The sequence below is a fragment of the Trichosurus vulpecula genome, chromosome 2, assembly GCF_011100635.1.
Source record: "Trichosurus vulpecula isolate mTriVul1 chromosome 2, mTriVul1.pri, whole genome shotgun sequence".
Classification (NCBI taxonomy): Eukaryota; Metazoa; Chordata; class Mammalia; order Diprotodontia; family Phalangeridae; genus Trichosurus; species Trichosurus vulpecula.
In genome coordinates this window covers 333260107-333273362 of record NC_050574.1, presented here as the reverse complement: position 1 = coordinate 333273362, position 13256 = coordinate 333260107, and the positions used below count along the sequence as shown (strand labels likewise).

At 41.5% G+C, this 13256-nt stretch overlaps 1 protein-coding gene across 1 annotated transcript in view; it reads left to right on the top strand.

The window, feature by feature from the left end:
* The window catches only part of PDIA5 (protein disulfide isomerase family A member 5), a 183252-nt gene that overhangs the window by 116650 nt on the left and 53346 nt on the right, over positions 1-13256 (top strand). The window contains exons 9-11 of the mRNA XM_036746296.1: positions 4010-4101; positions 4235-4306; positions 11696-11832. Coding sequence (XP_036602191.1) covers positions 4010-4101; positions 4235-4306; positions 11696-11832 — 301 coding nt within the window. The remainder of the gene's footprint in view (positions 1-4009; positions 4102-4234; positions 4307-11695; positions 11833-13256) is intronic.

Sequence of the window (13256 nt, the reverse complement as noted above, 5' to 3'; positions counted from 1 at the left end):
ATTGCTGAGTCATAGTCATTGTGGTTTTTTTTTTCAATTTCATAATAATTATTTTTATTTTTTTAAATTAAGATTTTCTGTTTTTAGCTTACAACACTCAGTTCCACATGTTTTTTGAGTTCTAGATTTTCTTCCCCTCCTCTCCTACCCTCTCCCCCCCAAGCCAGCATGGAATCTGATATATCTTCTACATGTAGCTTCACATTAAACTTATTTACACAATAGTCAAATTGTAAAGAAGAATTATGATCAATGGAATGAATCATGACAAAGAAGAAACAAAACCCCCCAAAAAAAGAGAAAAAAAAGGAAAAAAAAGGAGAGCAATCTGCATTCAGACTCCATAGTTCTTTCTCTGGATGTAGTTAGCTCTCTGCATCATGAGTCCTTTGGAGTTGTCTTTGCGCCTTGCATTGCTGATAAGAGCCACGTATCAAAGTTAGTCATCTCAGAATCAGTGTATCTGTGGTTGTGTACAATGTTCTCCTGGTTCTGCTCCGCTCACTCAGCATCAGATCACATAGGTCTTTCCAGGTTATTACGAAGTCCGTATCTTCTCCATTTCTTATAGCACAATAGTATTCCATTACATTCATATACCAAAAGGAAAGAGTATGGAATCTCTTCCAATGAGCTTGATTTCAATTTGTTGGAAAATTTTAGAATGTATTTTTTAAAAGCTGTTTAGCAAACATCCAGAAAACGAAAAACAAAATGATGATCACAAAGAACCACGATAGCTTCATAAAGAACTGATGACATCAGACTAACATTTTGGCCAGGGTTACTAAACTAGCAGATCATGGTAGTAGTGTGCTAGGCAGCACAGTGGATAGATCTCCAGCCCTGGAGTCAGGAAGACCTCAGTTCAAGACCTAGCCTCAGATACTTACTAGCTGTGTGACTCTGGGCAAGTCCTTTAACCCTGTTTACCTCAGTTTCCTCATCTGTAAAATGAGCTGGAGAAGGAAATGGCAAACCTCTCCAGTATCTTTGCCAAGAAAACCCCACGTGGGGTCACAAGGAGTCGGATATGACTGAAACAATTGAATGACACCAAGTTTACCTGTTTTAGCCCTGCTATTCTTGTGGACAAGATAGAAAGATGAGGGCTAGATGGTAGTCCATTGAGATGGGTTTGGAGCTGGTTGGATGGTCAGACTTGAAGACTAGTAATTAATTAATGGTTAGATGTCCACTTGGAAGGAGATATGTGTTAAAAACATAAATAGCATCCTTATCAAATTTCCTGATGATACAAAGCTAGAAGAGGTAGATAGCTAACACAGCAGATGATGAAGTCAGGATCCGAAAAAGATCTTGGCAAGCTAGATCCTTGGACTTGCTTAGAAGATGAAATTTAATAAGGATAAATGTAAAGTCTTACCCTGGGACTCAATCAGTTTCATCAGCACAAGATATAGGAGGCACAGTTAGGCAGGAATATCTGAAAAAGTTCTGGAGGCATGAGTAGACTTCAAGCTCAGTATCAGTCAGCAGTGTGCCATGACAGCTAAAAAGGCTCCTGCAACCCTGGACTGCATTAAAGGAAGAATAGCATTCAGGATGATAGACCCTCTATGTGCTACTCTGGTTTGACTCTGAGCTATTGTGTTCATTTCTTAGTTCTACAGTTAAGAGGAGACACTGGTAAGTTGGCGAACATCCTTTGGAAGGCGATCAGAATAATTAAGGCCCTCAAGTCAACCCCAGATGAGGATCAGTTGAAAGAACTAGAAATATTTAGCCTGGAGAAGGAAAGCATCCGAGGTGAGGGAGTGGGACATGATAGTCATCTTAAGCACTTGAAAGTCTATCATGTGAAAAGGGGTTAAACTTACTCAGGCTCCATTTAGCAGAACTAGGAACAATTGAATGCAAATTTCAAGGAGGCAAATTTCAGCTTTATGTAAGGAAATTCTTCCTTAATTTGAACGATGCAAAAATGAATAGGACTGCCTCAGGAAGTAGAGTGTTCCCTCTTGTTGAAAGTCTTCAAGCAAAATTTAAGTGACCTTCCATTAGGTATGCTCTGGTGGGGATTCTTAAGTGAGGGCTGGACTGGATGGCTACAGGGGTCCTTTCCAACCCTAAAATTCTGTGAATGATGGAGAACAGGAGGACAGGGGGAAAGAGTGACGGCCACCACCTGTAACAAAGCAACAGTGGTTTTTTGGTTTTTTTTAATTTTTTTTTGTGGTTTTTTGTTATAATGTATTCACCATGTTATTGTAGAAGGATGTTGGTGGAGGCATCATTATATAGACTTTGCCTGTACTGAGAGATAAGCCTGGAAAACAGATTAGAGTCAACAGTATAAAGAGGATCGAATTCCCCTATTCAGGCTTTTGTAGTTTAGAATTTCTCTTGTAGGTTTTAGGGTTGATTCTTTTTTATTTTTAGTAAGTGATGATAATTAAAAAACTGTTTTAGGAAGATTAATCGGACATTGTTGTGTAGGATGGATTAAAGAGGGGAGAAACTAGAGACAGGGAGACGAGGTAAACATAAAAAAATAACTTCCAGACAGCTATCACTGAAACAGACTTCTGAACCAATTGTCAGGAAAAAAAAATGAATTTGAGGGCTACAGAATTCCTTGATAAGTTCTATTGCAGATTTGCCTGAACTCTTAATATGTAGGTGGTCTGTAGTAAGCCAAGGTAGATTGCAAAAAAGAAATAGAGTATTTTTTTTCCTGAAGAGGGAGAAGTCAGTTATGAAGATTTAGATTCCCAATGGGATTCTGAGTCCATTTAACATCTGTTGCTGTTCCTGAGTTATATCATAGTGCAAGGAAATTCACATAGGGCTATTTAGATTTTCTTTCTCTACATCAAAACTCTGCTTCCTGAGTTCCCTCTGCATGTTTCTACAACATTCCTACCCATATTGCCATGAAGTTCCTCACCCCTTTCACTCTTCTAGCATCTCTCTTCTGTGGCACACATTTCTATTCCACAGCTTCACCATCTACCTCCCTTTGTTGAAAATTAACATCAAGATTCTTTCTGGGAGCTGGACCACAGGCAAGAAATTCCCTGTTGCACAACAAGAGGAATAGGAAGCCTATATTTTGAGGGAATTCTAAATTCTTCTTGTTTCTGGCACTGGCAGTGCCTTTAGTATAATATTCTAACACTTCAGTGGACCAATGATCTTACCTATGTGGGTAATCCCTTTGACATTGCAGATCTCAGCCCATAAATGCTTCCCGTTCTGTTTATCTTTTGTCCATTTGCCATTAGTATTGAAGTTGATAAATCTCCTTTACATCTAGAAATTGTAGATATCTGGATTTATTGGGACCTACATCTTGGGTTGCCTCAGGTTATAAATGTGAAACAGGAAAAATAATAAGTGGGTGTCAAGAGTCAGGCTAGGGAGCAAACAATGGTTGTGTCATTGTGGAGTACTCAAAAGCAATGAGGTCAGAAGCCATGGGTGAGATCTAGATAGACGGTCAAAGAACAAGTGAGCCAGGTATCTAGGAGGCGGGCAGGCACCAGTATTTAAGATTTAAGCAGAAATACGGTGGTGAGAATGGGGCAGAACAGGAACAAATGGAGAAACCATAATATCATGTCAGAAGTCAAATTGAATTTGATAATTGAGAAAGCATTCTGCCTCAGTCATCTTTCCTGCTCACACAGGAGCTAATCCATGGACATAATCAATTTATTCATGAATAGGGGAAGGCAGACATATCATAGATCAAGAGATGAGTGCAGGGGCATGAGCATAGGCAGTTCCTGATGTTTCTTTTTTTCAGGATCCCTTGAAGTTAGCTCTTAGTTACCAGTAGTCAAAATCTAATTCTAAACTAGTTCTTTTATTTCTCCCATTGCACTCCTGGGATGCTGAGCACTCCCACATCCTTTTGAGGAGCCTTTGGAAATTCTTTTTCCCACTTTGTAGAGTTCATAGCCCCAGATAGAGGCTCTGGGACAAGATATGGGGTGTATTGGGGCAGAAGGCAGATGAGTCCATTCCTTCCTTGTTCTCCCAGGTGCTGGCTGGGATGAATGTCTACTCCTCTGAATTTGAACACATCAAGGAAGAGTATGATGTCCGTGGCTACCCCACCATCTGCTATTTTGAGTAAGTCCCCAGCTCCCTAGTCTTAAGTGCCATTCCTCTTCCCCAGTGGCACTCATTCCCCTCATTTCCCTCTTTAACATCCCCTGCCCCAGTTCTTGAGCTGAGTCCCCTTTTGTCTTTCCACATTCCACAGGAAAGGGAAGTTTCTGTTCCAGTATGAAAACTATAGGTCCACAGCCAAGGACATTGTGGAATGGATGAAGAAGTAAGTCTTTGCACTTCAAGGAATATGTACATGTAGTTCTCAGAGGGAGGGCATCTATCTTCTCTGCCCTGTAATGTTATTTTCCTTAGGAGGAACAGTAAGGGTGGGGGTGGGAAGTGGGTAGTGTGGGTAGTGGGGATGATGGGGAGGATCTGCCATTACAAGTTCTCCCCAGATTGGGGTCCTGGTCAATGCTGGGTTCTTTTGATTCATTTAGTTATAACAGATGGCCTAAGGTTTTATTTGGGTGAAGAATCCAGTAGGGTTCCACCTGTCCCCATTGATCTGTGACATACTTGAGTAAAGTATCAATATATTTGGATTGGGAGTCCTAGAAAGGGATAGGATGGTGGCCCAGCTAATCTTGCCAATTCTCTTGAATCGGTTGTCTTCTGACTGCATCACATATGTCCCTGATACCCAGGGAAAGAGATCTTTCTCTTTTGTTACCAGGCTTGGGAGGCCTTACTCCAGGGCCCTTACCCTTACTTTATTCTTTCCTTCACTGAATACCTACTGTTTGTAAACCACTGTGCTAAGTTTAGTAGAGATGCAAAGACTGACACAGTCCTTGCCATCTAGTTGGAGAATACATATACGTATCAATATCATAGCATTTTGAAGTTGCTTCCATTCCCATCTCTTGAATGTTTCTCCGCTTATCCATCCTTTAAAGCCCAATTCATATCTCCTCCATACAATTCATTCCTCCATACAATTTTCTTTGAGCACCCTAGGTAGAAGTGATCTCTCCATCTTTTAAATTTTTATGGCACTTACGTCTGTGCCATGCATGTGGCACACGTCAAGTATTTGACCTTTATTGTAGTTACTTTAGTGTACATGCAAGATGGATTAAGAAGGGAGAGGGAAGCAAATTTCAGACTGGAGAGAATAGCTCAAGAAGAGTTAAAACGAAGACTAGCATCATTAGAGGCATTAGGGAGATCATCCTTACTCAAAACCAGAGTGTGGTGAGAATATTTAGAAAATCGGATAGGTTAGCTGGGACTAGACTATGAAGATCCTTGGATGCTATGCTAAGAAAATTTGCACTTTCTTTCTTCTTTGTGAAATTAGGAGCCATTTGAGGTTGTTGAGAGGTAGAGTTATTTTATTTAATAAGTATGTTAGGAAGAATGCAGGGTAGATTAGTCAGGGGAACCTGTTAGAGTGCTGGTGCAATAATCAGAGAAAGAGCAGTTGAGGGTTTGTAAGCCCTGAAAATGTATCACTGATAATGGAAAGGAATGAATGAGTACCAGAGACGTAGAAAAGGAAGACTTGATAGGAATCAGTGAATGCTGTGATACAGGAAATGAAGGAAAGATACACACTTTAGTTTTGACTCTATTACTAGTTTGGTGTGTGACTTTGGTCAAGGTACGTTGCCTTTGTTAGACTAGATGATTTCTGCTCCACTCTGCTGCTAAAGTGCATCTTTGACCAGTTCACTTTCCTTCTCAACAGATGCTAGTGGCTCCCTCTTGCCTTTAGTGTCAAATGTAAAATCCTCTATTTGAAGGTCTTTTAAAGCCTTTTACAACCAGGCCCCTTTCTGCCCTCCCAGTCTTTTTACATTTTATTCCTTTCCATAAACTCTTAAGATTCAGTGACACTGACCTTCTTGCTGGTCCTCCCTCTCTCAGTTCTGTTCTTGTGTATTAGATGACCCCCATACCCAGGAAGTTCTCTCTGTCACCTCCACCTCCTGGCTTCCCTGATTTCCTTCAAGACTCCCCTTAGATCCTACCTTATTCAGGAAGCCTTTTCTGGTCCACTTCCTCCATTCCCTCCACCAGTGCCTTCTGCTGAGATTACCTTCCATTTACCCTGTACATATCTTGTATGTACATAGGTGTTTGTATGTTGTCTCTTTCATTTGTTAACTCCTTGATGGCAGGTACTGTGTTTTTGCCTTCCTTTATATCCCTAGCACTTAGTACAGTGGCCGGCCCAAAGTGTGATGATGATGATGATGACAGATAACATTTATGTAGTAGCTTTTATATGCCAAGCACTGTGCTAAACACTTTTTTTAAAAAACAAATCTTTCATTTATTCTCACAACTGCCCTGGGAGGTAGGTGCTATTATTATCCCCATTATGAAGAAACTGGGGCAAATAGGTTAAATGACTTCCCCAAGGTCATACAGCTAATAAGTGTTTGAAGTTGGATTTGAACTCAGGTCTTGACTCCAGGCCGTATATTCTATGCACTATGCCATCTCATTGCCTCTGAATAAATACCAATTGACTGGACTTGACTCTCTAAGCTCTCTTCCAGCTCTCACATTCTATAATTCTTTAATAGTGGCATTTTCAAAAACAAGGTCATCCAACCAAACTGGCAAGAAGGATGATAAGGAAGTTTGGGATGTGTTGAGCTCATGGAGAAAACAGACATATCTAAGAAGGAATGTTAAGTAAACAGTTCAAAATGTTGGACTGGAGCATGAGAGAGAGGGGTCAGGCCAGACATGTAAATGAGGAAGCTGTCACCATCGAAATTCTTGCCAAAGCTTTGAGAGAATCTATATTCTATGAGGAACAGTGAGTATTTCTTTACTGAAACCCAGAGCTGAGGATTGACCTTGGGGGCTACTGCTAGCAACTGGGGGGATGAAAAATAAAGCTGTTAGAGAGGCAAGAAGAGAACTAGCATGTTGTAGCATTACAGAAACCAAGGGAAGAGAAGTTAAAGGTGGAAGGAGCAGGCAGCATCAAGATTGCTTCCAGCTCTGAATCTCTGGTCCAGTGATCATGAAGTCAAGGAGAATCTCAAAGGTGCAAGGCATTGCCAATTAACTAGTAACTGATGAACTCTGAGACTGTGTTTCAGTGGAGTGATAGGGATGGAAGCCAGATCGTGGGGAGTTGTAGAGGGAACGGGTGGCATAATAGCCATTCATTCAAGAAGTCTGGCAGCAAAATGAAAGGAAGAAGTAGGCCAATAACTGGAGCAGGGAACAAGACCAAATAAAAGGGGAGACCTGTGCTTGTTTGAACACAGGAAAAGTAGCTGGTGGGAAGAGATTGAAAATTCTGGAAAAATATGAACAATATTAGAAGGTCTCTCAGGATTTAGGAAAGAATGTACTCTAGGGCACTGATAAAAGAAATTCCCCTTAAAGAGGGTCATTACTACCCCTTCATTTGAGACTAGAGGAGAGGATGGGCATAGAAACAAAGATATGTTGAAGTATAAACAGCAACTGAGAGTCATCAGCAGTGTTCACAGTAACATAGTAGTCAAGATTTGAGAGTGGAGATGAAGGGTGTGGTGGATTAAGAAGCTTGAGGTTTAGAAATTTTTTTTTTATTCTGAACTTAACCAGCACGCACACACACACACAAATGAATATTCCCACTTATAAAGCAAAAACACAGAGTATCATATACAGAACTGGGAATCTCTTTTCCAAGTAGTAATTTGCCTTTGAAAAAATATGCAAGTTCCACATACTGCTTTCAAAATTGCATTCTTCTGAATTTCCTTGTGTTCTCTGGACACTTTTAAAAAGTTATGTTAAATGTTAAAGGGAAATATTTCAGTGACCCTCCTTTTTTTCTTTTCTTTTCTCTCACATCACCATCAATATCCCTTTCCCCAAACCTATACCAATTGAAAACAGAAAGAAAACAATTTTAAAAACTTGTTACAAATACAAACAGTTAAGCAAAACAAATCCACACAGTCACCATGTACAAAAGTGTGTCTCTTTCTGCACCTTGAGTTCATCGCGCAACTGTTTGGGGATTGATAATGTGCATCATCAGGGGTCCTCTGGAGCGGGAGTTGGGCATCGCTCTAATTAGTCTTGCAGCGCACCAGTATTCCATTGCATTTATACACTACAGTCTGTTTATCCATTCTCCAACAGATGGGCAACCCCCTTAATTTATAATCTTTTCTTTTGGGGGGATGGTGGTTTGCAGTAGGGAAGGCGGGGCAATTGGGGGTAAGCGACTTGTCCAAGGTCATACTGCTTGTAAGTGTGTCAGGTGTCTGAGGTCGGATTTGAATGCAGGTCCTCCTGACTGCCCTCCCAGTCTTTTTACATTTTTTTTACATTTTATTCCTTTCCATAAACTCTTAAGATTCAGTGACACTGACCTTCTTGCTGTTCTTGAACATGGTCCTCCCTCTCTCAGTTCTGTTCTTGTGTATTAGATGACCCCCATACCCAGGAAGTTCTCTCTGTCACCTCCACCTCCTGGCTTCCCTGATTTCCTTCAAGACTCCCCTTAGATCCTACCTTATTCAGAAAGCCTTTTCTGGTCCACTTCCTCCATTCCCTCCACCAGTGCCTTCTGCTGAGATTACCTTCCATTTACTCTGTACATATCTTGTATGTACATAGTTGTTTGTATGTTGTCTCTTTCATTTGTTAACTCCTTGATGGCAGGTACTGTGTTTTTGCCTTCCTTTATATCCCTAGCACTTAGTACAGTGGCCGGTCCAAAGTGTGATGATGATGATGATGACAGATAACATTTATGTAGTAGCTTTTACTCACTGCGCCACCTAGCTGTCCCTTTTCCTTTTTCTTTTAATCCCTCCCTCAGGATCAGGACATTGGTTTGTTTGCAGCCCTGTAGTATTATCTTTCTTAAACCCCCATTCCCCAGTCTTTGCCTGCTTTCCTGTAGAGCTTGATGTATTTCTACACCAACCACTTTGTGTATAAGTTGTTCACTGTAGATAAGAGTTAGGTTCATCCTGTGTCCACTCTTCCCCACTCCTTCCTCCATGTTTGCGTACACTATTTCTTAAGCACTCCAATTATGAAAAATATCAATCTCTTCCTTTCCCCCCGACCCTTCCTTTCTACACTAATATATTATTTCCTTCTTTTTCCCCTCTAAAACCTTCAGAACAGAACCATTCTACCCCCAGGTCCTCTATTTTTCTTAATTCCTCAATACCCTTTAAAAATGCTAAAGAGACACTCGTTTCTTCCCCTCATTCAAATATTAGCCCTTCAGTCATCTCCTGGTCCTTTTATAGTCTAGGTTTCTCTTGAGTCTTGTAAAAGGTTGAACTTGAACTCAACTCTTTTTGATTCTGTTCACTGTGCCATTGTGTCTCCAAGATTAAATATTTAAAATTAAATTATATGATATGGTAGTTCCCAGAGTGACTTAGTGTTTAGTCGTAGCCTCAGGCTGGGGCTTTATGTGCTACTAGAACACATAGGCTAGTCCAAGAAAAAGTATTTGCCATCCCCATGGACTCTAAGCTGCTTTGCATTAGGTGAGAATTCTAATCCGAGGGATTTTTATTCCAAAGAAGACAGAAGTTTTGAGGTAGAGCATTGCAGCTATGAGGGATAAACTGGGCAACAGATCTATAAGATAGAATGTCATGGAGTGGGAACACGTAGCCCACTTTGTTCTGGACTGTAGCATAAAGTGCTTACTTGAAGTCATTGAAACTACCTAAGAATGCAGAAGCAGTGTGACTGCAGACTTTCTGTGATTACCATAGAGAGCGGACAGTTAAGCCTACAGAAATATGCTTAAGTCCTCTACGTGCCTCCCTTTTAAAAATTACCTTTTTTTGGTCATTTGTTTCACTTTTCCCTACCCACTAAGCTAACCCTTGCTACAAAGAGTTAAAAAGAAAGAAGAATGAAAAGCAATTCAGAGTGGGGGAGGGGAGAAGGGAATATATTACTATGTGCCAGGTACTGTGCTAAATGCTTTACAGATATTTATTTCATTTGATCCTCACAATAGCCCTAAGAGGTAAGAGCTAATATTTTCCCCATTTTGCGGTTGAAGCTAGTTAAGTGTCTGAGGCCAGATTTGAACTCAGGTTTTCCTGACTCAGAGCCTAGCATTTTATCTGTTTAAATCAACCGTGTCTGACAGTATATGAAATAATCCACATGCAGAGTGTTCCACCTCAAAAAAGGAAAGGAAGTAAATTTTCTCAACTCTTTTTAGGGACCAAGCTATATCATTATAATTATACAGCATTCAGTTTCTTTTTTGTTATTTTTTCTGTTTATATCAATATCATCACTGTGTACATGGTTTTTCTGGTTCTACCACTTAACCGCATCAGTTCATAAAGTCTTCCCATCTTTCTCTGAACTTGTCACATCTACCACTTCTTAGAGTGCAGGAACATCGACAAAATTATAGACTCAAAGCCATCAGGGACCTTAGGGGTCACTGGTCTAATCCCTTTATTTTGGGGGTGAGGAAATGGGCCCAACAAAGATGAAGTGACTTGCCCGGCTCACTCACCTTCATTGACCTTCCACCATTTGTTGAACCATCCTTTCCTCACTCCTTCTCTGCTGTTGCCTGAGGGCTGTTGTGTAATTGAGGTGCAGAAGGGCCCTTTCTGTCTCTCTCTGCTGCCCTTCCCATCCATGCTTGACAGGGAGATCTGGGTCAGAGGGCACTTAAGAGGAGAAGATTGTAACTAGCCTGCTGTGGAAAATGAGGAGCATTCTGGGTTTTTTTTTTATTGACCACAAAATTAAGAACATTCTTCTCCTGGAACCTTGGTTTTGTTACTGAAAACTTGTCCAAGCAGATTATAATGGCTACATTTTGTATCTGTCAGCATAAATTGGTTTTAAGTATTAGCAAACATGCAGTTTAGAAAATGAAGCTTGCGGCAGGGAAGCAACTGGGAATATGTATCACCAGTGAAGATATTTTGAGCTTCAGGGCAATCTTGCATCCGGGGACTTAAGAGCTTTTAGGCTTTGTCAGGGTAGGGAGTCCACATAAATGCCTTGTCATGGTGAAGGTTCACAAGCCTTCTCACTCTTGTGGGCCTTTTCCTTCGTGGTGACTTATCTTACCTTGGGCAGCCAACTATTTTCTCAGATATCACACCTCCATCCTAATCCTCTTCCCCCCATGCCCTTGCCTGCCCTAGTCTTAACTTATCTCACCTCATTTTTCTATTCTCTCCTTCCCCCAGCCCCACAGTGATACAAACACAGGAGCCAGATTTCACAATGGCTATTCCTTGCTCTTGCTAGGTTCTTGCCACTTTGCTAAAGAGAGAAAGCAAATAAAGCCCTACACGCTTGAGATGAGGCAGAATTTGCCATGCTGATTTAAGAGTCCTAAATAAAAATGTGCTCTCTGTAATAGGACACTAGTGAAGTTCATCAGTTTGGGGAAGAACAGAGGGAGAGGAAAGGCTCTCTACTATTCTTTTCCTGTTCCCATAAGTCTCACCTCAAGGGTAGTTTTTTTTTTTTTTCCAATGTCACAGCCATCGCATTCCTCGTCATGTGACTGTCCCTTGAGATTAATGAGGCTGGTCTTGGGTCTGTGCAGGACAGCAGGGTCCTTTTTGTAGCCTGTGTCTGGCAGATGACATCCACTCAGCTCTACCTGTTTTTGGTCTTCCAGTCCACAAGCACCACAGCCCCAGGTCCCCGAGGCTGCCTGGGCAGACGAGGGAAGCGTCGTTTATCACCTGACAGACGAAGACTTTGACAAGTTTGTGAAGGAGCACTCTTCTGTCCTCATCATGTTCCATGCCCCATGTGAGTGGAATGCTTTTCTTCCCCCAGTTCTTCACTCCCTCCCCCAGGATCACCTCAGCTGGGATCTAAACATGGCCTCTGAAATTTTCAGCCTTTCATAATAGTCATCATACAGAAGTCTTTATTAATTGTGCACAGCACTGAGCTGCGTTCTTCTCTTCAAAGATAATTATGCAATTATATTCTCACAGTAGAGGCTCAAAAAGAATTAACTGAGTTAGGAATTATGAGTTCTCCCCTGTCCCTGTCCCTATTCACTCAACATGTACCCTGGAAGTGCAAAGCCATTTCAGTGCCAAACATCATGAAAGAAGGGAATATATTTATATTGCCAGCAGAAATCACATAATACGTTCTCATATTTATTGGATGGCTCTGAATTAGCTTCAGAAACTTGTGAATTTGTGTGAGCACTCCTAGGTCCCATGCTGGTCCTCTGGACAGGGGAAAGGATTAGCTGACAAGTAGCTTCCATGGAGCAAATAGCTCCTAGAGAAAGACTCAAAGGAAAGGGCAGCTGTGGGCCTCTGTGATGATTCAGCCCTAGAACCAGAGTGGGCTTTTTGGACCGCAGGGACATAAAGTAGTCCAAATATCATCTTCTCTTTCCACCCCTGATATCTCTCCCATGTCTCTGTAAATAACCTGAATCAGCAAATGATGGATGAGAGAAAACAAAAGAGATTTTAAAACATGAGAAATAACTCTTGGGAAGTAGAGAGGGATCCCACACTGGCAGGGAGCAGTGGGGAAGGTGCCTCCAGCTGGAGGTAACTAACATGTTTTCCTGTCAGGAAGAAGGCCTCAGTCAGGGAATCACTGAACATTAGGAGGGCCAGGTAATGAAATAGGATAACCTTAAAGACCTGGGATTAAATACTTGAATTTGATGCTAGAAATGTCTGGAATCTTCTTCTATTATCTTTGCATAGGAAAAGGAAATTGATGCCTTGAGAAAAAATGTTTATGTGAGGTAGATGGTAGATCAGAAAGAATGGACTGGAACAGGGAGTCAGTGCCTTAAGGTAGGGCTGGGGAAAAAGCAAACAAACAGAAAAGCCTGGCGTGGTAGGCATTCCATCAACCTCTTACATACTTCTTATTCTGAAACTCACTCCAGCATCCCCCAGAGCCAGCTCATTAGGACAGAGAGGCAGCATTACAGTCACCTCGCTGGCTAAAAAGTTCTCTCCAGGCCATTCTCATACTTGCTGATGGAAGCAAGTTTAGAAGCAATTTACTTCCCCATAGTTGGAGGAAAATGGTCCCTCCCTGCTCCTTTCCCTCCTCCCTCTCCCCCACCCCTGTCACCTACGCCATCAGTAAAGACAGAGGACAGCAGGTCCTTGACTATTTCTAGCTTGGGAAGCTCTGTAAGGCTTGTCTGCTTCAATCTGTCTCCCCACAATCCTGTTCCATCTCTG